Source organism: Macaca thibetana, chromosome 9 (genome assembly GCF_024542745.1).
Source record: "Macaca thibetana thibetana isolate TM-01 chromosome 9, ASM2454274v1, whole genome shotgun sequence".
In the NCBI taxonomy this organism is placed as follows: domain Eukaryota; kingdom Metazoa; phylum Chordata; class Mammalia; order Primates; family Cercopithecidae; genus Macaca; species Macaca thibetana.
Genome location: NC_065586.1, coordinates 118,678,783 through 118,703,337, shown reverse-complemented (window position 1 = coordinate 118,703,337; position 24,555 = coordinate 118,678,783). Strand labels below are relative to the sequence as shown.

Below are 24,555 nucleotides of genomic sequence, written 5' to 3'. Positions count from 1 at the left end.
TTTAAAAAGCGTTGTGCTGGGGTCTCAGTTACATAGCCGGTGTTGGGGGTAGAAATAATATGCTCCACAGTATCCACAGACAGAAACAGGAGAGCTCTGTGGAGTGGGGAAGGGGTGATTGGGCAGAAAGAGAAGGGACGTTTTGAGGAAGGACACTGGAAACTTACCTGGACCGGTGTGTCGACTCGGACTGGGAAACTGTGAGAAAGAGAAGAGAAGGTCAGATCAGGCACGTTACACAGAAGTCTGCAAAACTGGAATGAGGAGGGAAAGAAATGGGCAAATGTGACACTCAGTCCATCCTAGTTCCGATCACACAGGCAGGGACATTGCCATGCCATCCCCACAGAGATGCACCGTGTAAAGGGTCGAGGCAGATCCTGTCCACTATTGCCAGCTCTGAGGTGATTAACTTTGTGTCTGCCCAGGGTAACCAGGATGACCCCAAACCCACCCTCTCCCTTGCATGTCTTAGGCATTTCTGAGTCAACAAGGCTGAGGAAGCCACTCCAGCCAAAATCCCTTGTGTGATCTTCCAGCCCGGACCAGAGGCAATAACAAGGCCATGCCTGGCCGGCCTCATGTGGGCTGCCCTCCCCACACCAGACCTGGGGCACAGGCAATGCTCAGCAGCGTTCTAAGAGGAGCTGAGGTCAAGAACTCCAACCCCACACAACCCAGGCCTGACATGAAGAGACACACATTTACATTCCTAACCCTTGAGCCTCTATTTGCAGACGTCCTCAATGGGTCTCAGCTGAGAACCCACTTCCAGACAAGCATTTTTAGTTCCAAGTTCCTCGCAGCGAGAGGATTCCTCCCCTGCCTTGCTGTCTGTCCTGCGTCCATGATACCCTCACCCAGTGCTACTCAGCAGGGGAGAAATGGAACCCTGGGGAGCCAGCACTTTTCTCTTCTGCCTCTTCCTTGCACTGCCTCAACAAAGGGAGAAAGTCTGGGTTGTTTGAGTTTGGTCCCCTGTCCTAAGTGACCACAGGAACACCAGGCCCTATAGCGAAATTCATACAGATTCTTAGCAGAGAGCTAACAAGACTGCATAAATACGGGAAACATAGAAGAAGCTTTGAGTGAGGAGATCACAATGTAATTAGGATTTTCTTCCCGAGCAAACTGGAACTTAACAGTGGGAGCCCAAGGTCTTGAAAGCCCACCGGAGCAAATGACACCAGCGTCTTCATGATGGCCACAGTTGTGGGAGAGCCAGCCTCTGTGGGGACAGTTCCACAGGTAGGACTCCTGCCCTGAGCAGCGCATGTCATCCAGGACAATGGGTCCTGAGCCCTGGCCAAACCGGGCATTTCCTGGGGCTGACGTGGCCCAGCCACAGCCCAGCTGCCTGCAGACCACATTGGCATCATTGGTGTCCCAGTAATTATCACACACGGTGCCCCAGGAGCCTCGGTATAGGACCTCCACTCGGCCCTGACACCTGTCACCTCCATTCACCAGCCTCAGGGCCAAACTGGATTCAGATCCTACAGGGGAACACAAGAACCCTCATCCATCCCTATCAGGGATTGTATATTACTGCTACCAGACGTTCAGCTTTATCACAGGGGAAGGAGAGGGGATGTACTATGCTGCCCGGGTTTATGGAGGCTCAGAGTTTGGGGAATCATCTGTGACCCCAGTGGAGGTGACAGGAATGGTATCCCCACTCCCTACTCTGGGCACACACAGGATGGAGCTCCACAGCTCCAGAGGGCAGGCCCATGCTGGCCCCATGCTCAAGAGTTTGGTGGCACCCATGCTGTCCTCTCTGGTTTCTGGCAAATTGCCAGGGATAGCGGGGCCATGGCCAGAGAGCTGCACGGATAGAAATTTTCACGCACTTTTGCAGGTCTGCAGTGCATGGTCAGAAGGCCAGGAATGAGGTCCCTACAGTATTAGGGAGCCCTCCAGTGCTTGTCCTGAGCACCTGGATGAGGATCATTCCCGAACACTTGGAACAGGGTCCCATGAGAGACAGATCACCAGCAGCCTCCAGCCTCCAACATCAGACCCAGGACTCGCTCACCAGAGACTCCACCTTCCTCCCACGCAACCCACAGGGACATGAAAGAGATGGGCCCACCTTGAGCCGCATCCTATCAGTTTGAAACACAAAATATGTCCAGAGATAGTGAGCCCTAGGGAGGGGTGAGAGGATTATTTACCTGCTGTTGACCCAGGTGAGGTCAGCCAAGTGTCTGTAAATTGCAACAAAGAAAAAAGACACAATTAGGCTTGAAGGGAAAAGGCCCAGAACAAAAGGTTCCGTGGGAGGGGGAATCAAACTGGAAACAATTCCACTTCCTGTTCCTGCCACTTGCTTCCCATGTGTCTGCCCAGGTCTCCTCTGCTGTGAACTCATCCAGGGGCAAAGGTCCTGCTGGAGACCAGACTGAGCCCTCCATTTCTCTAATCCTGAGGTATCTTTCTATGTGTTAGGGGATGCTCCCCACCATGCCATCCCACATCTGCTGATGCATGGACTGACTAGGATATCAGACGCCATTGCTGAGGCTCGGACACTGGAAGCTAAAATGTTAGGGGAACCAGGGGCTTCCCAGGGGACAATCAGGAATCAGGTTTCTGGCTAAGCAGAGACACCACAAACCTTTATTATCCCTTTCCCTGCCCCAGCACAAACTCTGCCTATTTTGGATACAAATGCGGCCCATCATAATCTTGGAATTTTTCCAGCAGCGATGGATGGGGGTATTGAGCCTGCCCTGACGATGCCTTGAACAGTTCAGAAGGTGACACCCTCAATTTTCAGAAACTATATGTGAGTCCTGAATATAAAAGGACCAAAGCTGATTAAACACAGGCCAATTCCTGAACCTGTAAGGGCTGTCCACTGGGACAGTTTGAAACTGTTTCATTAAGGTGAGAGGGGTTGAAAAGAAGACAGAAGCCTCCTGAATCTGACGTGTGTTTAAAAAGCGTTGTGCTGGGGTCTCAGTTACATAGCCGGTGTTGGGGGTAGAAATAATATGCTCCACAGTATCCACAGACAGAAACAGGAGAGCTCTGTGGAGTGGGGAAGGGGTGATTGGGCAGAAAGAGAAGGGACGTTTTGAGGAAGGACACTGGAAACTTACCTGGACCGGGTGTCGACTCGGACTGGGAAACTGTGAGAAAGAGAAGAGAAGGTCAGATCAGGCACGTTACACAGAAGTCTGCAAAACTGGAATGAGGAGGGAAAGAAATGGGCAAATGTGACACTCAGTCCATCCTAGTTCCGATCACACAGGCAGGGACATTGCCATGCCATCCCCACAGAGATGCACCGTGTAAAGGGTCGAGGCAGATCCTGTCCACTATTGCCAGCTCTGAGGTGATTAACTTTGTGTCTGCCCAGGGTAACCAGGATGACCCCAAACCCACCCTCTCCCTTGCATGTCTTAGGCATTTCTGAGTCAACAAGGCTGAGGAAGCCACTCCAGCCAAAATCCCTTGTGTGATCTTCCAGCCCGGACCAGAGGCAATAACAAGGCCATGCCTGGCCGGCCTCATGTGGGCTGCCCTCCCCACACCAGACCTGGGGCACAGGCAATGCTCAGCAGCGTTCTAAGAGGAGCTGAGGTCAAGAACTCCAACCCCACACAACCCAGGCCTGACATGAAGAGACACACATTTACATTCCTAACCCTTGAGCCTCTATTTGCAGACGTCCTCAATGGGTCTCAGCTGAGAACCCACTTCCAGACAAGCATTTTTAGTTCCAAGTTCCTCGCAGCGAGAGGATTCCTCCCCTGCCTTGCTGTCTGTCCTGCGTCCATGATACCCTCACCCAGTGCTACTCAGCAGGGGAGAAATGGAACCCTGGGGAGCCAGCACTTTTCTCTTCTGCCTCTTCCTTGCACTGCCTCAACAAAGGGAGAAAGTCTGGGTTGTTTGAGTTTGGTCCCCTGTCCTAAGTGACCACAGGAACACCAGGCCCTATAGCGAAATTCATACAGATTCTTAGCAGAGAGCTAACAAGACTGCATAAATACGGGAAACATAGAAGAAGCTTTGAGTGAGGAGATCACAATGTAATTAGGATTTTCTTCCCGAGCAAACTGGAACTTAACAGTGGGAGCCCAAGGTCTTGAAAGCCCACCGGAGCAAATGACACCAGCGTCTTCATGATGGCCACAGTTGTGGGAGAGCCAGCCTCTGTGGGGACAGTTCCACAGGTAGGACTCCTGCCCTGAGCAGCGCATGTCATCCAGGACAATGGGTCCTGAGCCCTGGCCAAACCGGGCATTTCCTGGGGCTGACGTGGCCCAGCCACAGCCCAGCTGCCTGCAGACCACATTGGCATCATTGGTGTCCCAGTAATTATCACACACGGTGCCCCAGGAGCCTCGGTATAGGACCTCCACTCGGCCCTGACACCTGTCACCTCCATTCACCAGCCTCAGGGCCAAACTGGATTCAGATCCTACAGGGGAACACAAGAACCCTCATCCATCCCTATCAGGGATTGTATATTACTGCTACCAGACGTTCAGCTTTATCACAGGGGAAGGAGAGGGGATGTACTATGCTGCCCGGGTTTATGGAGGCTCAGAGTTTGGGGAATCATCTGTGACCCCAGTGGAGGTGACAGGAATGGTATCCCCACTCCCTACTCTGGGCACACACAGGATGGAGCTCCACAGCTCCAGAGGGCAGGCCCATGCTGGCCCCATGCTCAAGAGTTTGGTGGCACCCATGCTGTCCTCTCTGGTTTCTGGCAAATTGCCAGGGATAGCGGGGCCATGGCCAGAGAGCTGCACGGATAGAAATTTTCACGCACTTTTGCAGGTCTGCAGTGCATGGTCAGAAGGCCAGGAATGAGGTCCCTACAGTATTAGGGAGCCCTCCAGTGCTTGTCCTGAGCACCTGGATGAGGATCATTCCCGAACACTTGGAACAGGGTCCCATGAGAGACAGATCACCAGCAGCCTCCAGCCTCCAACATCAGACCCAGGACTCGCTCACCAGAGACTCCACCTTCCTCCCACGCAACCCACAGGGACATGAAAGAGATGGGCCCACCTTGAGCCGCATCCTATCAGTTTGAAACACAAAATATGTCCAGAGATAGTGAGCCCTAGGGAGGGGTGAGAGGATTATTTACCTGCTGTTGACCCAGGTGAGGTCAGCCAAGTGTCTGTAAATTGCAACAAAGAAAAAAGACACAATTAGGCTTGAAGGGAAAAGGCCCAGAACAAAAGGTTCCGTGGGAGGGGGAATCAAACTGGAAACAATTCCACTTCCTGTTCCTGCCACTTGCTTCCCATGTGTCTGCCCAGGTCTCCTCTGCTGTGAACTCATCCAGGGGCAAAGGTCCTGCTGGAGACCAGACTGAGCCCTCCATTTCTCTAATCCTGAGGTATCTTTCTATGTGTTAGGGGATGCTCCCCACCATGCCATCCCACATCTGCTGATGCATGGACTGACTAGGATATCAGACGCCATTGCTGAGGCTCGGACACTGGAAGCTAAAATGTTAGGGGAACCAGGGGCTTCCCAGGGGACAATCAGGAATCAGGTTTCTGGCTAAGCAGAGACACCACAAACCTTTATTATCCCTTTCCCTGCCCCAGCACAAACTCTGCCTATTTTGGATACAAATGCGGCCCATCATAATCTTGGAATTTTTCCAGCAGCGATGGATGGGGGTATTGAGCCTGCCCTGACGATGCCTTGAACAGTTCAGAAGGTGACACCCTCAATTTTCAGAAACTATATGTGAGTCCTGAATATAAAAGGACCAAAGCTGATTAAACACAGGCCAATTCCTGAACCTGTAAGGGCTGTCCACTGGGACAGTTTGAAACTGTTTCATTAAGGTGAGAGGGGTTGAAAAAGTTGAGAAGACAGAAGCCTCCTGAATCTGACGTGTGTTTAAAAAGCGTTGTGCTGGGGTCTCAGTTACATAGCCGGTGTTGGGGGTAGAAATAATATGCTCCACAGTATCCACAGACAGAAACAGGAGAGCTCTGTGGAGTGGGGAAGGGGTGATTGGGCAGAAAGAGAAGGGACGTTTTGAGGAAGGACACTGGAAACTTACCTGGACCGGGTGTCGACTCGGACTGGGAAACTGTGAGAAAGAGAAGAGAAGGTCAGATCAGGCACGTTACACAGAAGTCTGCAAAACTGGAATGAGGAGGGAAAGAAATGGGCAAATGTGACACTCAGTCCATCCTAGTTCCGATCACACAGGCAGGGACATTGCCATGCCATCCCCACAGAGATGCACCGTGTAAAGGGTCGAGGCAGATCCTGTCCACTATTGCCAGCTCTGAGGTGATTAACTTTGTGTCTGCCCAGGGTAACCAGGATGACCCCAAACCCACCCTCTCCCTTGCATGTCTTAGGCATTTCTGAGTCAACAAGGCTGAGGAAGCCACTCCAGCCAAAATCCCTTGCGTGATCTTCCAGCCCGGACCAGAGGCAATAACAAGGCCATGCCTGGCCGGCCTCATGTGGGCTGCCCTCCCCACACCAGACCTGGGGCACAGGCAATGCTCAGCAGCGTTCTAAGAGGAGCTGAGGTCAAGAACTCCAACCCCACACAACCCAGGCCTGACATGAAGAGACACACATTTACATTCCTAACCCTTGAGCCTCTATTTGCAGACATCCTCAATGGGTCTCAGCTGAGAACCCACTTCCAGACAAGCATTTTTAGTTCCAAGTTCCTCGCAGCGAGAGGATTCCTCCCCTGCCTTGCTGTCTGTCCTGCGTCCATGATACCCTCACCCAGTGCTACTCAGCAGGGGAGAAATGGAACCCTGGGGAGCCAGCACTTTTCTCTTCTGCCTCTTCCTTGCACTGCCTCAACAAAGGGAGAAAGTCTGGGTTGTTTGAGTTTGGTCCCCTGTCCTAAGTGACCACAGGAACACCAGGCCCTATAGCGAAATTCATACAGATTCTTAGCAGAGAGCTAACAAGACTGCATAAATACGGGAAACATAGAAGAAGCTTTGAGTGAGGAGATCACAATGTAATTAGGATTTTCTTCCCGAGCAAACTGGAACTTAACAGTGGGAGCCCAAGGTCTTGAAAGCCCACCGGAGCAAATGACACCAGCGTCTTCATGATGGCCACAGTTGTGGGAGAGCCAGCCTCTGTGGGGACAGTTCCACAGGTAGGACTCCTGCCCTGAGCAGCGCATGTCATCCAGGACAATGGGTCCTGAGCCCTGGCCAAACCGGGCATTTCCTGGGGCTGACGTGGCCCAGCCACAGCCCAGCTGCCTGCAGACCACATTGGCATCATTGGTGTCCCAGTAATTATCACACACGGTGCCCCAGGAGCCTCGGTATAGGACCTCCACTCGGCCCTGACACCTGTCACCTCCATTCACCAGCCTCAGGGCCAAACTGGATTCAGATCCTACAGGGGAACACAAGAACCCTCATCCATCCCTATCAGGGATTGTATATTACTGCTACCAGACGTTCAGCTTTATCACAGGGGAAGGAGAGGGGATGTACTATGCTGCCCGGGTTTATGGAGGCTCAGAGTTTGGGGAATCATCTGTGACCCCAGTGGAGGTGACAGGAATGGTATCCCCACTCCCTACTCTGGGCACACACAGGATGGAGCTCCACAGCTCCAGAGGGCAGGCCCATGCTGGCCCCATGCTCAAGAGTTTGGTGGCACCCATGCTGTCCTCTCTGGTTTCTGGCAAATTGCCAGGGATAGCGGGGCCATGGCCAGAGAGCTGCACGGATAGAAATTTTCACGCACTTTTGCAGGTCTGCAGTGCATGGTCAGAAGGCCAGGAATGAGGTCCCTACAGTATTAGGGAGCCCTCCAGTGCTTGTCCTGAGCACCTGGATGAGGATCATTCCCGAACACTTGGAACAGGGTCCCATGAGAGACAGATCACCAGCAGCCTCCAGCCTCCAACATCAGACCCAGGACTCGCTCACCAGAGACTCCACCTTCCTCCCACGCAACCCACAGGGACATGAAAGAGATGGGCCCACCTTGAGCCGCATCCTATCAGTTTGAAACACAAAATATGTCCAGAGATAGTGAGCCCTAGGGAGGGGTGAGAGGATTATTTACCTGCTGTTGACCCAGGTGAGGTCAGCCAAGTGTCTGTAAATTGCAACAAAGAAAAAAGACACAATTAGGCTTGAAGGGAAAAGGCCCAGAACAAAAGGTTCCGTGGGAGGGGGAATCAAACTGGAAACAATTCCACTTCCTGTTCCTGCCACTTGCTTCCCATGTGTCTGCCCAGGTCTCCTCTGCTGTGAACTCATCCAGGGGCAAAGGTCCTGCTGGAGACCAGACTGAGCCCTCCATTTCTCTAATCCTGAGGTATCTTTCTATGTGTTAGGGGATGCTCCCCACCATGCCATCCCACATCTGCTGATGCATGGACTGACTAGGATATCAGACGCCATTGCTGAGGCTCGGACACTGGAAGCTAAAATGTTAGGGGAACCAGGGGCTTCCCAGGGGACAATCAGGAATCACGTTTCTGGCTAAGCAGAGACACCACAAACCTTTATTATCCCTTTCCCTGCCCCAGCACAAACTCTGCCTATTTTGGATACAAATGCGGCCCATCATAATCTTGGAATTTTTCCAGCAGCGATGGATGGGGGTATTGATCCTGCCCTGACGATGCCTTGAACAGTTCAGAAGGTGACACCATCAATTTTCAGAAACTATATGTGAGTCCTGAATATAAAAGGACCAAAGCTGATTAAACACAGGCCAATTCCTGAACCTGTAAGGGCTGTCCACTGGGACAGTTTGAAACTGTTTCATTAAGGTGAGAGGGGTTGAAAAGAAGACAGAAGCCTCCTGAATCCTATGTGTGTTTAAAAAGCGTTGTGCTGGGGTCTCAGTTACATAGCCGGTGTTGGGGGTAGAAATAATATGCTCCACAGTATCCACAGACAGAAACAGGAGAGCTCTGTGGAGTGGGGAAGGGGTGATTGAGCAGAAAGAGAAGGGACGTTTTGAGGAAGGACACTGGAAACTTACCTGGACCGTGTGTCGACTCGGACTGGGAAACTGTGAGAAAGAGAAGAGAAGGTCAGATCAGGCACGTTACACAGAAGTCTGCAAAACTGGAACGAGGAGGGAAAGAAATGGGCAAGTGTGACACTCAGTCCATCCTAGTTCCGATCACACAGGCAGGGACATTGCCATGCCATCCCCACAGAGATGCACCGTGTAAAGGGTCGAGGCAGATCCTGTCCACTATTGCCAGCTCTGAGGTGATTAACTTTGTGTCTGCCCAGGGTAACCAGGATGACCCCAAACCCACCCTCTCCCTTGCACGTCTTAGGCATTTCTGAGTCAACAAGGCTGAGGAAGCCACTCCAGCCAAAATCCCTTGTGTGATCTTCCAGCCCGGACCAGAGGCAATAACAAGGCCATGCCTGGCCGGCCTCATGTGGGCTGCCCTCCCCACACCAGACCTGGGGCACAGGCAATGCTCAGCAGCGTTCTAAGAGGAGCTGAGGTCAAGAACTCCAACCCCACACAACCCAGGCCTGACATGAAGAGACACACATTTACATTCCTAACCCTTGAGCCTCTATTTGCAGACGTCCTCAATGGGTCTCAGCTGAGAACCCACTTCCAGACAAGCATTTTTAGTTCCAAGTTCCTCGCAGCGAGAGGATTCCTCCCCTGCCTTGCTGTCTGTCCTGCGTCCATGATACCCTCACCCAGTGCTACTCAGCAGGGGAGAAAGGGGGCCCTGGGGAGCCAGCACTTTTCTCTTCTGCCTCTTCCTTGCACTGCCTCAACAAAGGGAGAAAGTCTGGGTTGTTTGAGTTTGGTCCCCTGTCCTAAGTGACCACAGGAACACCAGGCCCTATAGCGAAATTCATACAGATTCTTAGCAGAGAGCTAACAAGACTGCATAAATACGGGAAACATAGAAGAAGCTTTGAGTGAGGAGATCACAATGTAATTAGGATTTTCTTCCCGAGCAAACTGGAACTTAAGAGTGGGAGCCCAAGGTCTTGAATGAAGGCCCACCCGAGCAAATGACACCAGCGTCTTCATGATGGCCACAGTTGTGGGAGAGCCAGCCTCTGTGGGGACAGTTCCACAGGTAGGACTCGTGCCCTGAGCAGCGCATGTCATCCAGGACAATGGGTCCTGAGCCCTGGCCAAACCGGGCATTTCCTGGGGCTGATGTGGCCCAGCCACAGCCCAGCTGCCTGCAGACCACACTGGCATCATTGGTGTCCCAGCTGTCATCACACACAGTGCCCCAGGAGCCTCGGTATAGGACCTCCACTCGGCCCTGACACCTGTCACCTCCATTCACCAGCCTCAGGGCCAAACTGGATTCAGGTCCTACAGGGGAACACAAGAACCCTCATCCATCCCTATCAGGGATTGTATATTACTGCTACCAGACGTTCAGCTTTATCACAGGGGAAGGAGAGGGGATGTACTATGCTGCCCGGGTTTATGGAGGCTCAGAGTTTGGGGAATCATCTGTGACCCCAGTGGAGGTGACAGGAATGGTATCCCCACTCCCTACTCTGGGCACACACAGGATGGAGCTCCACAGCTCCAGAGGGCAGGCCCATGCTGGCCCCATGTTCAAGAGTTTGGTGGCACCCATGCTGTCCTCTCTGGTTTCTGGCAAATTGCCAGGGATAGCGGGGCCACGGCCAGAGAGCTGCACGGATAGAAATTTTCACGCACTTTTGCAGGTCTGCAGTGCATGGTCAGAAGGCCAGGAATGACGTCCCTACAGGATTAGGGAGCCCTCCAGTGCTTGTCCTGAGCACCTGGATGAGGATCATTCCCGAACACTTGGAACAGGGTCCCATGAGAGACAGATCACCAGCAGCCTCCAGCCTCCAACATCAGACCCAGGACTGGCTCACCAGAGACTCCACCTTCCTCCCACGCAACCCACAGGGACATGAAAGAGAGGGGCCCACCTTGAGCCGCATCCTATCAGTTTGAAACACAAAATATGTCCAGAGATAGTGAGCCCTAGGGAGGGGTGAGAGGATTATTTACCTGCTGTTGACGCAGGTGAGGTCAGCCAAGTGTCTGTAAATTGCAACAAAGAAAAAAGACAGAATTAGACTTGAAGGGAAAAGGCCCAGAACAAAAGGTTCCGTGGGAGGGGGAATCAAACTGGAAACAATTCCACTTCCTGTTCCTGCCACTTGCTTCCCATGTGTCTGCCCAGGTCTCCTCTGCTGTGAACTCATCCAGGGGCAAAGGTCCTGCTGGAGACCAGACTGAGCCCTCCATTTCTCTAATCCTGAGGTATCTTTCTATGTGTTAGGGGATGCTCCCCACCATGCCATCCCACATCTGCTGATGCATGGACTGACTAGGATATCAGACGCCATTGCTGAGGCTCGGACACTGGAAGCTAAAATGTTAGGGGAACCAGGGGCTTCCCAGGGGACAATCAGGAATCACGTTTCTGGCTAAGCAGAGACACCACAAACCTTTATTATCCCTTTCCCTGCCCAAGCACAAACTCTGCATCTTCTGGATACAAATGCGGCCCATCATAATCTTGGAATTTTTCCAGCAGCGATGGATGGGGGTATTGAGCCTGCCCTGACGATGCCTTGAACAGTTCAGGGGGTGACACCCTCAATTTTCAGAAACTATACGTGAGTCCTGAATATAAAAGGACCAAAGCTGATTAAACATGGGCCAGTTCCTGAAGCTGTAAGGGCTGTCCACTGGGACAGTTTGAAACTGTTTCATTAAGCTGAGAGGGGTTGAAAAGAAGACAGAAGCCTCCTGAATCCGACGTGTGTTTAAAAAGCGTTGTGCTGGGGTCTCAGTTACATAGCCGGTGTTGGGGGTAGAAATAATATGCTCCACAGTATCCACAGACAGAAACAGGAGAGCTCTGTGGAGTGGGGAAGGGGTGATTGGGCAGAAAGAGAAGGGACGTTTTGAGGAAGGACACTGGAAACTTACCTGGAATGGGTGTCGACTGGGAGTGGAAAACTGTGAGAAAGAGAAGAGAAGGTCAGATCAGGCACGTTACACAGAAGTCTGCAAAACTGGAACGAGGAGGGAAAGAAATGGGCAAATGTGACACTCAGTCCATCCTAGTTCCGATCACACAGGCAGGGACATTGCCATGCCATCCCCACAGAGATGCACCGTGTAAGGGGTCGAGGCAGATCCTGTCCACTATTGCCAGCTCTGAGGTGATTAACTTTGTGTCTGCCCAGGGTAACTAGGATAACCCCAAACCAACCCTCTCCCTTGCATGTCTTAGGCGTTTCTGAGTCAACAAGGCTGAGGAAGCCACTCCAGCCAAAATCCCTTGTGTGATCTTCCAGCCCGGACCAGAGGCAATAACAAGGCCATGCCTGGCCGGCCTCATGTGGGCTGCCCTCCCCACACCAGACCTGGGGCACAGGCAATGCTCAGCAGCGTTCTAAGAGGAGCTGAGGTCAAGAACTCCAACCCCACGCAACCCAGGCCTGACATGAAGAGACACACATTTACATTCCTAACCCTTGAGCCTCTATTTGCAGACGTCCTTACTGGGTCGCAGCTGAGAACCCACTTCCAGACAAGCATTTTTAGTTCCAAGTTCCTCGCAGCGAGAGGATTCCTCCCCTGCCTTGCTGTCTGTCCTGCGTCCATGATACCCTCACCCAGTGCTACTCAGCAGGGGAGAAATGGAGCCCTGGGGAGCCAGCACTTTTCTCTTCTGCCTCTTCCTTGCACTGCCTCAACAAAGGGAGAAAGTCTGGGTTGTTTGAGTTTGGTCCCCTGTCCTAAGTGACCACAGGAACACCAGGCCCTATAGCGAAATTCATACAGATTCTTAGCAGAGAGCTAACAAGACTGCATAAATACGGGAAACATAGAAGAAGCTTTGAGTGAGGAGATCACAATGTAATTAGGATTTTCTTCCTAAGCAAACTCCAGTCTAAGAGAGGGAACCCAAGGTCTTGGAGGCCCACCTGAGCAGATGACACCAGCGTCTTCATGATGGCCACAGTTATGGGAGAGCCAGCCATTGTGGGGGCAACTCCACAGGTAGGACTCGTGTCCTGAGCAGCGCACATCATGCAGAACAATGGGTCCTGAGCCCTGGCCAAACCAGGCATTTCCTGGGGCTGATGTGGCCCAGCCACAGCCCAGCTGCCTGCAGACCACATTGGCATCACTGGTGTCCCAGCTGTCATCACACACAGTGCCCCAGGAGCCTCGGAATAGGACCTCCACTCGGCCCTGACACCTGTCACTTCCATTCACCAGCCTCAGGGCCAAACTGGATTCAGATCCTACAGGGGAACACAAGAACCCTTCATCCATCCCTACCATGAGGTCAAGGATCTAAGGCGCATTCCATACTCAGGCACTTCCTAATGGCCAAGGTCACCTGGACAAGCAGTCACGATTGAGCATGACTGCAACCAGAGGTTCAGCTTCATCACAGTGGAAGGAGAGGTGATACCCTATTCTGCCTGGGTTTGTGGAGTCTCAGGTTTTGGGGAAGCACCTGTGACCCCAGTGGAGGTGACAGGAATGGACGCCCCACTCCCTACTCTGAGCACACACAGGATGGAGCGCCACAGCTCCAGAGGCCAGGCCCATGCTGTCCCCATGTTGAAGACTTTGGTGGCACCCACGTGGTCCTCTCTGACTTCTGGAAAATTACCAGGGATGGCAAGGCCTTGGCCAGTCAGCTGCAGGGACAGAAATTCTCACCCATCCTTGCAGGTCTGCAATGCATGGCCAGAGGGCCAGGAATGAGGTCCCAGGAGTAGGGAGCCCTCCAGGGCTTGTCCTGAGCACCTGAATGAGGATATTTCCTGATACTTGGAACAGGGTCCCACAGGAGACAGGTCACCAACACCCTCCAGCCTCTAACACCTGACCCAGGACTGGCTCCCCAGAGACTCCAACTTCCTCTCACTCAATGCACAGGGACATGAAACAGAGAAGGGCCCACCTTGACCCTCATCCTATCATTTTCATTCAAAACATTTGTCCAGAGGTAGAGAGTGAGCCCTAGGGAGGGGTGAGAGGATTATTTACCTACTGTCGATGCAGGTAAGGTGCTGGTCGACAACAGGTCTGTAAATTGCAACAAAGACAAAGGCTAGAATTAAAGTTGAGGGTGAAAAACTCCAAAAGGAAAGGTCTCTGGGCAAGGCAAGCATCATGAAAACTACTCGATTTCTGGTTCCTGCCACTTGCTCCCCAGGTGTCTGCCCAAGTCTGTAGCTCAAGGAGCACAGCCAGGGACATAGGCCTCGCTGGAGACCAGTCCGATCCCCTCCTACCTCTGAAGTGTGGAATATCCTCTTCTCAGCTACAAAGGGTTTACCTGCCCCATCCACAGACACATGGACTGATGGGCACATTGGACACCATTGCTGAGACTCTCACACTTGAAACTAAAATGTTAGAAGGATCGGGGAGCTGCCCAAAGGAGTACAAAGTCTCCTGGCAAGTGGAGGCACCAGAAATATCTAATATATCTCTCCCTGCCAGAGCACGGCCTCTGCCTTTCTGGAGGTAGACGGGGCCCTGCCGCATCTGGGGGTGTTTGAAGGAGTGAGGAATGGAGGTATCAGGCCTGCACTGACATTGCTTGCCCACGGACAGTCATGTTTAAGGCTATAGCTGACATTGCCTTCCCAGGAGACTTTGGCAATCACTCTCAATTCTTAGAAAGATCATACCTTCTTAACCATGTCTGGTTAAGAAGCTTCATGCTAGGGTCTCAGTTACAGAGCAGGGAAAATAGTATGACCCACAGATAAGAAGGAGGGCTCTGCAGAGTGGGAAAAAGGACAATTGTGCAGAAAGAAAAGGGATATCCCAAGGAAGGACACTGGGGAATCACCTGACCTGGGCGTCAAATGGGACTGGGCGGCTGTGAGAAAGGAGGTCGGATCAGATGCACTACACAGAAGCTGGCAAAACTGGAACAAAGGTGGAAGGAGCTAAACAGGTCATGCGTTCAGTCTATGCTAGGTCCCCATCAAGAGGGAGGGGCATTGCCATGCATGTCCCCACAAGGATGCTCCTTGGAAGATGTCTGGGCAGATCCTGCCACTACTGCCAGCTCCAAAGTGATTAAGTTTGTGTCTGCCCATAGTAATCAGGTTGACACAAAACCAACCTTCTCTCCCTTGCATGTCTTAGCAGTCCCTGAGTCAGCAAGTATGAAGAGGCCACTCTAGCAAAAATCCAGCCTATGATCTTCCAGCCCAGCCCACAGTCATTCAGAACAAGGCTTTGCTCAGCAGGTCTCACGGGCACTGCCCACCCCACACCTGACCAGTGCACAGGCAGGACACTGCAGTTCTCTGGAGGGAATTGCAGTCAAGCATTCACACTCCCAAAACCCAGGCCAGACATGGACAGACACAGATCTGCATTCCAAGCCTTGTGTTTCCAGTCTGAGGCCTGCTTACTGGGCCTCACCAGAAGACCCTCCCTTCCCAGCATGAGCCTTTGCTTCTGGGCTCCTCCCAGTGAGATCGACCCTCCCCCAACGCCTATATGTGCTGCGTCCACCTCACTGTCACCTAAACCTTTCAGTAGGGGAAAGGCGGAACCTTGGAGAGACAGCGTGCTATAGATTGGATGTTTGTCCCATCCAAGACTCATCTTGGGATTGGAAACTCGAAGTATAGAGGTGAGGCCTGATGCGCCATGTCTGGGTCATGGAGGCCAACGCTTTATGAATCACTTAGTGCCCTCTCTGGTCAAGGGTGAGTTCTTCTCTTAGTTCCTAGCAAGAGCTGGTGGTTGAAGAGTCTGGGCCCTCCCTCTTGCCCTCTCTTGCTTCCTTTACTGGCCATGTGACCTCTGCCCAGGACAGCTCCCCATCTCCTTCTGCCAGGAACTAAAGCAGCCTGAGGCCATCAACAGAAGCCAAGCAGATATCATGCTTCTATGCAGCCTGCAAAGCCCCGACCCAAATCAACCACTATCTTCATGAACAGCCTGACCCCAGCTATTCCTTTCCAGCCACACTAAAATGCAAAGACCCAGCACTTTCCTCTTCTCTCTCTGCTTGCGCTGCCTCAGTAGGTGAACGAAGACGTGACCCTTATTACACTTTGGCCCATTTTTCTCCCTGAACTCCTCAAAATCTGGTAATGTGGCGAGGACTCATGCAGTTTCCTAGGAGAGAGCTAAGGAGATATCAGAAATACAGGAAAGGTTGAAAAAGCTCTGAGTGAGGAGATTAGAATATATTAAGACCTCACTTCCTGAGCAAAATCTACCCCAAGAGAGGAAACTCAAAGTCTTGGAGACCCACCTGAGCAGATGACACCAGCATCTTCACTATGGCCACAGTTGTGGGAGAGCCAGCCATTGTGGGGGCAGTTCCACAGGTACGACTCATCCCCTGAGCAGCGCACATCATCCAGGACAATGGGTCCTGAGCCCTGGCCAAACCGGGCATTTCCTGGGGCTGATGTGGCCCAGCCACAGCCCAGCTGCCTGCAGACCACACTGGCATCATTGATGTCCCAGCTGTCGTCACACACGGTGCCCCAGGAGCCTCGGTATAGGACCTCCACTCGGCCCTGACACCTGTCACCTCCATTCACCAGCCTCAGGGCCAAACTGGATTCAGGTCCTACAGGGGAACACAAGAACCCTTCAGCAATCCCTATCAGGAGGTCAAGGATCTAAGGCACATTCCACACTCAGGGCACTTCCTAATGGCCAAGGTCACCTGGACAAGTAGTCACGATTGAGTATGACTGCAACCAGAGGTTCAGCTTCATCACAGTGGAAGGAGAGGTGATATGCTATCCTGCCCGGGTTTATGGAGGATCAAGTTTTCAGGAAGCACCTATGACCCCAGTGGAGGTGACAGGAATAGTGCCCTACTCGCTACTCTGGGCACACACAGGAATGAGTGCCATAGCTCCAGAGGTCAGGCCCATGCTGTCCCCATGTTCAAGAGTTAGGTGGCACCCACGTGGTCCTCCCTGGCTTCTGGCAAATTGCCAAGGATGGCAAGGCCTTGGCCAGACAGCTGCAGGGACAGGAACTGTCACCCACCCTTGCAGGTCTGCAATGCATGGCCGGAGGGCCAGGAACGAGGTCCCATCAGGATGTAGGGAGTCCTCCAGGGCTTGTCCTCAGCACGTGGATGAGGATCTTTCCTGCTACTTGGAAGAGGATCCCACGGGAGACAGGTCACCAGCACCCTCCAGCCTCCAACACCAGAACCAGGACTGGCTCCCCAGAGACTCCAACTTCCTCCCACTAATGCACAAGGACATGAAAAAGACAGGGGCCCACCTTGACCCTCAGCCTATCCTTTCCAGAAGAAACATTTTCCCAGAGGTAGAGAGCGAGCCCTAGGAAGGGTTGAGAGGATTATTTACCTACTGTCAATGCAGGTAAGGTGGTGGTCAGCAACGTGTCTTTAATTGCAACAAAGACAAAGGCTAGAATTAAACTTGAGGGTGAAAAGCTCCAAAAGGAAAAGTCTCCGGACATGGCAAGCATCATGAAAACTACTCAATTTCTGGTTCCTGTCACTTGCTCCCCATGTGTCTGCCCAAGTCTTCAGCCCAGTGAGCTCAGCAAGGGACACAGGCCTCACTGGAGACCAATCTGATCCCTCTGACCTCTGGGTTTGCCTGCCCCATCCACTGACACATGTGTTGCAGGAAGTCAGGGACCCTGAACAGAGGGACCGGCTGAAGCTGCGGCAGAAGAACATAAATTGTGAAGATTTCACGGACATTTATTAGTTCCCCAAATTAATGCTTTTATAATTTCTTACACCTGTCTTTACTGTAATCTCTGAACATAAATTGTGAAGATTTCATGGACACTTATCACTTCCCCAATCAATACCCTTGTGTTTTCCGATTCCTGTCTTCAGTTTAATCTCTTAATCCTGTCATCTTCTTCATAAACTGAGGAGGATGAATGTCACCTCAGGACCCTGGGATTGTATCAACTGCACAAATTGTTTGTAGAGCATGTGTGTTTGAACAATATGTAATCTGGGCATCTTAAAAAAAAAAAAAAAAAACAGGATAACAGTGAGATTCAGGGAGCGAGAGAGGTAACTTTGAACTGGCTGCCGGAGAGCCAGACGGAACAGAGCTATATTTCTCCTCTTTCATAAGCAAATAGGAGAAATATTGCTGAATTCTTTTTCTCAGCAAGGAACATCCCTGAGAAAGAGAATGCGCCCTGAAGGTAGGCTTATAGATGACCCCTTTTAAGGCCTCCCGTCTTTTGTGGTTGAAGCCAAAGGGATGAAATAAGCCCCGGACTCCTGTAGCGCTCCCAGGCTTATTAGGTGGAGGAAAATTCCCGCCTAATAATTTGTGGTCAGACAGGTTGTCTGCTCTCAAACCCTGTTTCCTGATAAGATGTTATCAATGACAATGCGTGCCCGAAACTTCATTAGCAATTTTAATTTCTCCTCATCCGGTGGTCCTGTGATCTTGCCCTGCCTGCATTTGCTTTGTGATATTTTATTACCTTGTGAAGTATGTGATCTCTGTGACCCACACCCTATTCGTGCACTCCCTCCCCTTTTGAAAATCGCTAATAAAAACTTGCTGGTTTTATGGCTCAGGGAACATCACGGATCCGGCCGACATGTGATGTCTCCCCCGGACACCCAGCTTTAAATTTCTCTCTGTGCTCTTTCCCTTTATTTCCCAACCCAGCCGAGACACTTAGGAAATAAAAAGAACCCACATTAAACATTGGGAGCAGGTTCTCCCGATACACATGGACTAATGGGCACATCTGACACCATTGCTGAGCCTCCGACCATTAGAGCTAAAGTGTTAGAAGGATCAGGGAGCTGCCAAAGGAGTATAAATTCTCCTAGCAAGTGGAGGCACCAGAAATATATAATATCTCTCTCCCTGCCTGAGCACGGCCTCTGCATTTCTGGATGTAGATGGGGCCCTGACGCATCTGGGGGTGTTTGAAGGACTTTGTGTCTGCCCATAGCAATCAGGAAGACACAAAACCAACCCTCACCCTTGCACGTGTTAGTAGTCCCTGCATCAGCAAGTATGAAGCGGCCACTCCAGCAAAAATCCAGCCTGTCATCTCCTAGCCCAGCCCACAGGCATTCATAACAAGGCTTTGCTCAGCAGGCCTTATGGGCACTGTCTGACCTACACCTGACTGGTGCACACACAAGACACTGCAGTGCTCTGGAGGGAATTATAGTCAAGCACTCACACCCCCAAAACCCAGGCCAGACATGGACAGTCACGAAACTGCATTTCCAGCCTTGTGCTTCCAGTCTGATGCCTCCTTATTGGTCCTCGACAGAAGACCCTCCCTTCCCAGCATGAGCCTTTGCTTCTGGGCTCCTCCCAGTGAGACCATCCCTCCACCAATGCCTATATGTGCTGTATCCACCTCACCCTCACCTAAACCTTTCAGTAGGGGAAAGGCAGAACCCTGGAGAGCCAGCATGCTATAGTTTGGATGCTTGTCCCCTCCAAGACTCATGTTGGGATTGGATCCCCAAGTATACAGGTGAGGCCTGATGTCCCATGTCTGGGTCATGGAGGCCAACCCTTCATGAATCACTTAGTGACCTCCCTGGTCAGGGATGAGTTCTTCTCTTAGTTCCTAGCAAGAGCTGGTGGTTGAAAAGAGTCTGGGCCCTCCCTCTTGCTCTCTCTTGCTTCCTCCCTCACCATGTGACCTCTGCCCAAGCCAGCTCCCCATCCCCTTCTGCCAGGCGTAAAAGCAGTCTGAGGCTCGCAGCAGAAACTGAGCAGATGCCTGCACCATGCTCCTATGTAGCCTGCAAAGCCACAACCCAAATCAACCTCTATCTTCATGAACAACCTGGCCCCAGCTATTCCTTTCCAGCCACACTAAAAGGCAAAGACCTGGTGCTTTCGTCTTCTCCCTCTGCTTGTGCTGCCTCGGTGAACAAAGGTGTGACCCTTATTTCACTTTGGCCCATTGTCCTTTCTGACCTCCTCAAAACCTGGCAATGTGGCAAGGACTCATGCAGTTTTCTAGGAGAGAGCTAAGGAGATATCAGAAATACAGGAAAGGTTGAAAAAGCTCTGAGTGAGGAGATTGGAACATATTAAGACTTTGCTTCCTGAGCAAAATCTACCCCAAGAGAGGAGACCCAAAGTCTTGGAGACCCACCTGAGCAGATGACACCAGCGTCTTCATGATGGCCACAGTTGTGGGAGAGCCAGCCATTGTGGGGGCAGTTCCACAGGTAGGACTCGTAGCCTGAGCAGCGCACGTCATCCAGGACAATGGGTCCTGAGCCCTGGCCAAACCGGGCATTTCCTGGGGCTGATGTGGCCCAGCCACAGCCCAGCTGCCTGCAGACCACATTGGCATCATTGGTGTCCCAGCTGTCATCACACACGGTGCCCCAGGAGCCTCGGTATAGGACCTCCACTCGGCCCTGACACCTGTCACCTCCATTCACCAGCCTCAGGGCCAAACTGGATTCAGGTCCTACAGGGGAACACAAGAACTCTTCATCCATTCCTATCAGGAGGTCAAGGATCTAAGGCACATTCCACACTCAGGGCACTTCCTAATGCCAAAGTCACCTGGGCAGGCAGTCACGATTGAGTATGACTGCAACCAGAGGTTCAGCTTCATCACAGTGGAAGGAGAGGTGATACGCTATCCTGCCCGGGTTTATGGAGGATCAAGTTTTGGGGAAGCATCTGTGACCCCAGTGGAGGTGACAGGAGTAGGCGCCCTACTCCCTACTCTGGGCACACACAGGATGGAGTGTCACAGCTCCAGAGGTCAGGCCCATGCTGTCCCCATGTTCAAGAGTTAGGTGGCACCCACGTGGTCCTCCCTGGTTTCTGGCAAATTGCCAAGGATGGCAAGGCCTTGGCCAGACAGCTGCAGGGACAGGAACTGTCACCCACCCTTGCAGGTCTGCAATGCATGGCCGGAGGGCCAGGAACGAGGTCCCATTAGGATGTAGGGAGTCCTCCAGGACTTGTCCTCAGCACGTGGATGAGGATCTTTCCTGATACTTGGAAGAGGATCCCGTGGGAGACAGGTCACCAGCACCCTCCAGCCTCCAACACCAGAACCAGGACTGGCTCCCCAGAGACTCCAACTTCCTCCCACTAATACACAAGGCATGAAAAACACAGGGGCCCACCTTGACCCTCATCCTATCCTTTCCAGAAAAAAACATTTGTCCAGAGGTAGAGAGCGAGCCCTAGGAAGGGTTGAGAGGATTATTTACCTACTGTCAATGCAGGTAAGGTGGTGGTCGGCAACGGGTCTTTAATTGCAACAAAGACAAAGGCTAGAATTAAACTTGAGGGTGAAAAGCTCCAAAAGGAAAAGTCTCCGGACATGGCAAGCATCATGAAACCTACTCAATTTCTGGTTCCTGTCACTTGCTCCCCATGTGTCTGCCCATGTCTTCAGCCCAGTGAGCACTGCAAGGGACACAGGCCTCACTGGAGACCAGTCTGGTCCCTCCAGCCTCTGAAGTGTGGGATATCCTCTTCTCAGGTTCAAAGGGTTTGCCTGCCCCATCCACTGACATATGGACTAATGGGCATATCTGACACCATTGATGAGCCTCTGACCTTTGGAGCTAAAGTGTTAGAAGGATCAGGGAGCTGCCCAAAGGAGTATAAAGTCTCCTAGCAAGTGGAGGCACCAGAAATATGTAATATCTCTCTCCCTGCCCAAGCATGGCCTCTGCCTTTCTGGATGTAGATGGGGCCCTGATGCATCTGGGGATGTTTGAAGGACTTTGTGTCTGCCCATAGCAATCAGGTTGACACAAAACCAACCCTCTCCCTTGCACATGTTAGTAGTCCCTGCATCAGCAAGTATGAAGAGGCACTCCAGCAAAAATCCAGCCTGTCATCTCCTAGCCCAGCCCACAGGCATTCATAACAAGGCTTTGCTCAGCAGGCCTCATGGACATTGCCACCACCCCACCACCACCACACCTGACTGGTGCACAGGCAGGACACTGCAGTGCTCTGGAGGGAATTGCAGTCAAGCAGGCCAGACATGGACAGTCATGGACAGTCACAAAACTGCACTCCCAGCCTTGTGTTTCCAGTCTGATGCCTCCTTATTGGTCCTCAGCAGAAGACCCTCCCTTCCCAGCATAAGCCTTTGCTTCTGGGCTCCTCCCAGTGAGACCATCCCTCCACCAATGCCTATATGTGCTGCATCCACCTCACCCTCACTTAAACCTTTCAGTAGGGGAAAGGCAGAACCCTGGAGAGCCAGCATGCTATAGTTTGGATGCTTATCCCCTCCAAGACTCATGTTGGGATTGGATCCCCAAGTATACAGGTGAGGCCTGATGTCCCACGTCTGGGTCATAGAGGCCAACACTTCATGAATCACTTAGTGACCTCCCTGGTCAGGGATGAGTTCTTCTCTTAGTTCCTAGCAAGAGCTGGTGGTTGAAAAGAGTCTGGGCCCTCCCTCTTGCTCTCTCTTGCTTCCTCCCTCACCATGTGACCTCTGCCCAAGCCAGCTCCCCATCCCCTTCTACCAGGAGTACAAGCAGCCTGAGGCCCACAGCAAAAGCTGAGCAGATGCCTGCACCATGCTCCTATGCAGCCTGCAAAGTCACGACTCAAATCAACCTCTATCTTCATGAACAACCTGGCCCCAGCTATTCCTTTCCAGCCACACTAAAAGGCAAAGACCTGGTGCTTTTGTCTTCTCCCTCTGCTTGTGCTGCCTCAGTGAACAAAGGTGTGACCCTTATTTCACTTTGGCCCATTGTCCTCTCTGACCTCCTCAAAACCTGGCAATGTGGTAAAGACTCACGCAGTTTCCTAGGAGAGAGCTAAGGAGATATCAGAAATATAGGAAATATTGAAAAAGCTCTGAGTGAGGAGATTAGAACATATTAAGACCTCATTTCCTGAGCAAAATCTACCCCAAGAGAGGAGACCCAAAGTCTTGGAGACCCACCTGTGCAGATGACACCAGCGTCTTCATGATGGCCACAGTTGTGGGAGAGCCAGCCATTGTGGGGGCAGTTCCACAGGTACGACTCATTCCCTGAGCAGCGCACATCATCCAGGACAATGGGTCCTGAGCCCTGGCCAAACCGGGCACTTCCTGGGGCTGATGTGGCCCAGCCACAGCCCAGCTGCCTGCAGACCACACTGGCATCATTGGTGTCCCAGCTGTCATCACACACAGTGCCCCAGGAGCCTCGGTATAGGACCTCCACTCGGCCCTGACATCTGTCACCTCCATTCACCAGCCTCAGGGCCAAACTGGATTCAGGTCCTACAGGGGAACAGAAGAACCCTTCATCCATCCCTATCAGGAGGTCAAGGATCTAAGGAATGTTCCACACTCAAGGCACATCCTAATGGCTAAAGTCACCTGAGCAGGCAGTCACCTTTGAATATGACTGCAACCAGAGATTCAGCTTCATCAAAGTTGAAGGAGCAGTGACACCCTTTTCTGTCTGGGTTTATGAAGGCTCAAGTTTTGGGGAAGCACCTGTGATCCCACTGGAGTTAAAAGGAATGGATACTCCATTCCCTAACTTGGGCACACCCAGGACAGAGCTACACAGCTACAGTTGGCAGGCGAGACCCTCCCCATGCTCAGGAGCTTGGTGGCAATTCTATGGTCCTTTCTGGCTTCTGAAAATTTCACAGGTATGACAAGGCCTTGGCCAGACAGGTGCGGGGACAGTCACTTTCACTGACTTTTCACACCTCTGCAATGCATGGGCTGAGGGACAGGAATGAGGTCTTAGTAGGATTAGGGAATCCTCCAGGGCTTTTCCTCAGCACCTGGATGAAGATCTTTCCTGACCAGTTGGAACAGGATTCCACAGGAGACAAGTCACCAGCAACCTCCAGCCTCCAACATCAGACCCAGAGCTGGGTCCCCACAGACTCTACCTTCCTCCCCCGCAACCCGCAGGGACATGAAAAAGAGATGGGCCCTCCTTGACCCTCATTCTATCATTTTCAGACAAAACATTTGTCCAGAGGTAGAGAGCGAGCCCTAGGGAGGAGTGAGAGGACTATTTATCTACTGTCGATGCCGGTAAGGTGGTGGTTGGCAACGCGTCTATAAATTGCAACAAAGACAAAGGCTAGAGTTAAACCTGAGGATGAAAAGCCCCAAAAGGAAAGGTCTCCGGACAAGGCAAGCATCATGAAAACTACCCCACTTCTGGTTCCTGCCACTTGTTCCCTATGTGTCTGCCCAAGTCTTCAGCTCAACAAGCTCGGCAAGGGACATAGGCCTGATGGAAGACTAGTTCGATCCCTCCTATCTCTGAAGTGTGGGATGTCCTCTTCTCAGTCACAAAGGGTTAGCCTGTTCCATGCACTGACACATGGACTAACAGGCATATTTGACACCATTGCTGAGACTCTACTAGTTCGAGCTAAAATGTTAGGGGAACCAAGGAGCTAACCAAGGGGTATCAAGTTTCCTGGTACGTGGAATTGCCAGAAATATTTATTATCCCTCTCCCTGCCCGAGCATGGCCTATGCCTCTTCTAGATGCAGATGTGGCCCTGCAGAATCTGAGGTGTTTGAAGGAGTGAGGAATGGAGGTATTAGGCCTGCACTGACATT

The 24,555-nt window shown here is 52.0% G+C and overlaps 1 protein-coding gene across 1 annotated transcript in view; it reads right to left on the bottom strand.

Annotated features, from left to right (window-relative positions):
* Positions 1–24,555, bottom strand: part of DMBT1 (deleted in malignant brain tumors 1) — a 106,284-nt gene that overhangs the window by 45,122 nt on the left and 36,607 nt on the right. The window contains exons 12-31 of the mRNA XM_050803012.1: positions 24,007–24,039; positions 22,915–23,244; positions 20,119–20,442; positions 16,262–16,585; positions 14,834–14,863; positions 14,020–14,058; positions 12,939–13,262; positions 11,935–11,964; positions 11,005–11,037; positions 10,000–10,323; positions 8,992–9,021; positions 8,062–8,094; positions 7,057–7,380; positions 6,053–6,082; positions 5,117–5,149; positions 4,112–4,435; positions 3,108–3,137; positions 2,178–2,210; positions 1,144–1,496; positions 186–198 (exon numbers count right to left, since the gene is read on the bottom strand). Of these exons, the coding sequence (XP_050658969.1) occupies positions 186–198; positions 1,144–1,496; positions 2,178–2,210; positions 3,108–3,137; positions 4,112–4,435; positions 5,117–5,149; positions 6,053–6,082; positions 7,057–7,380; positions 8,062–8,094; positions 8,992–9,021; positions 10,000–10,323; positions 11,005–11,037; positions 11,935–11,964; positions 12,939–13,262; positions 14,020–14,058; positions 14,834–14,863; positions 16,262–16,585; positions 20,119–20,442; positions 22,915–23,244; positions 24,007–24,039 (2,994 nt within the window). The remainder of the gene's footprint in view (positions 1–185; positions 199–1,143; positions 1,497–2,177; positions 2,211–3,107; positions 3,138–4,111; positions 4,436–5,116; positions 5,150–6,052; positions 6,083–7,056; positions 7,381–8,061; positions 8,095–8,991; positions 9,022–9,999; positions 10,324–11,004; positions 11,038–11,934; positions 11,965–12,938; positions 13,263–14,019; positions 14,059–14,833; positions 14,864–16,261; positions 16,586–20,118; positions 20,443–22,914; positions 23,245–24,006; positions 24,040–24,555) is intronic.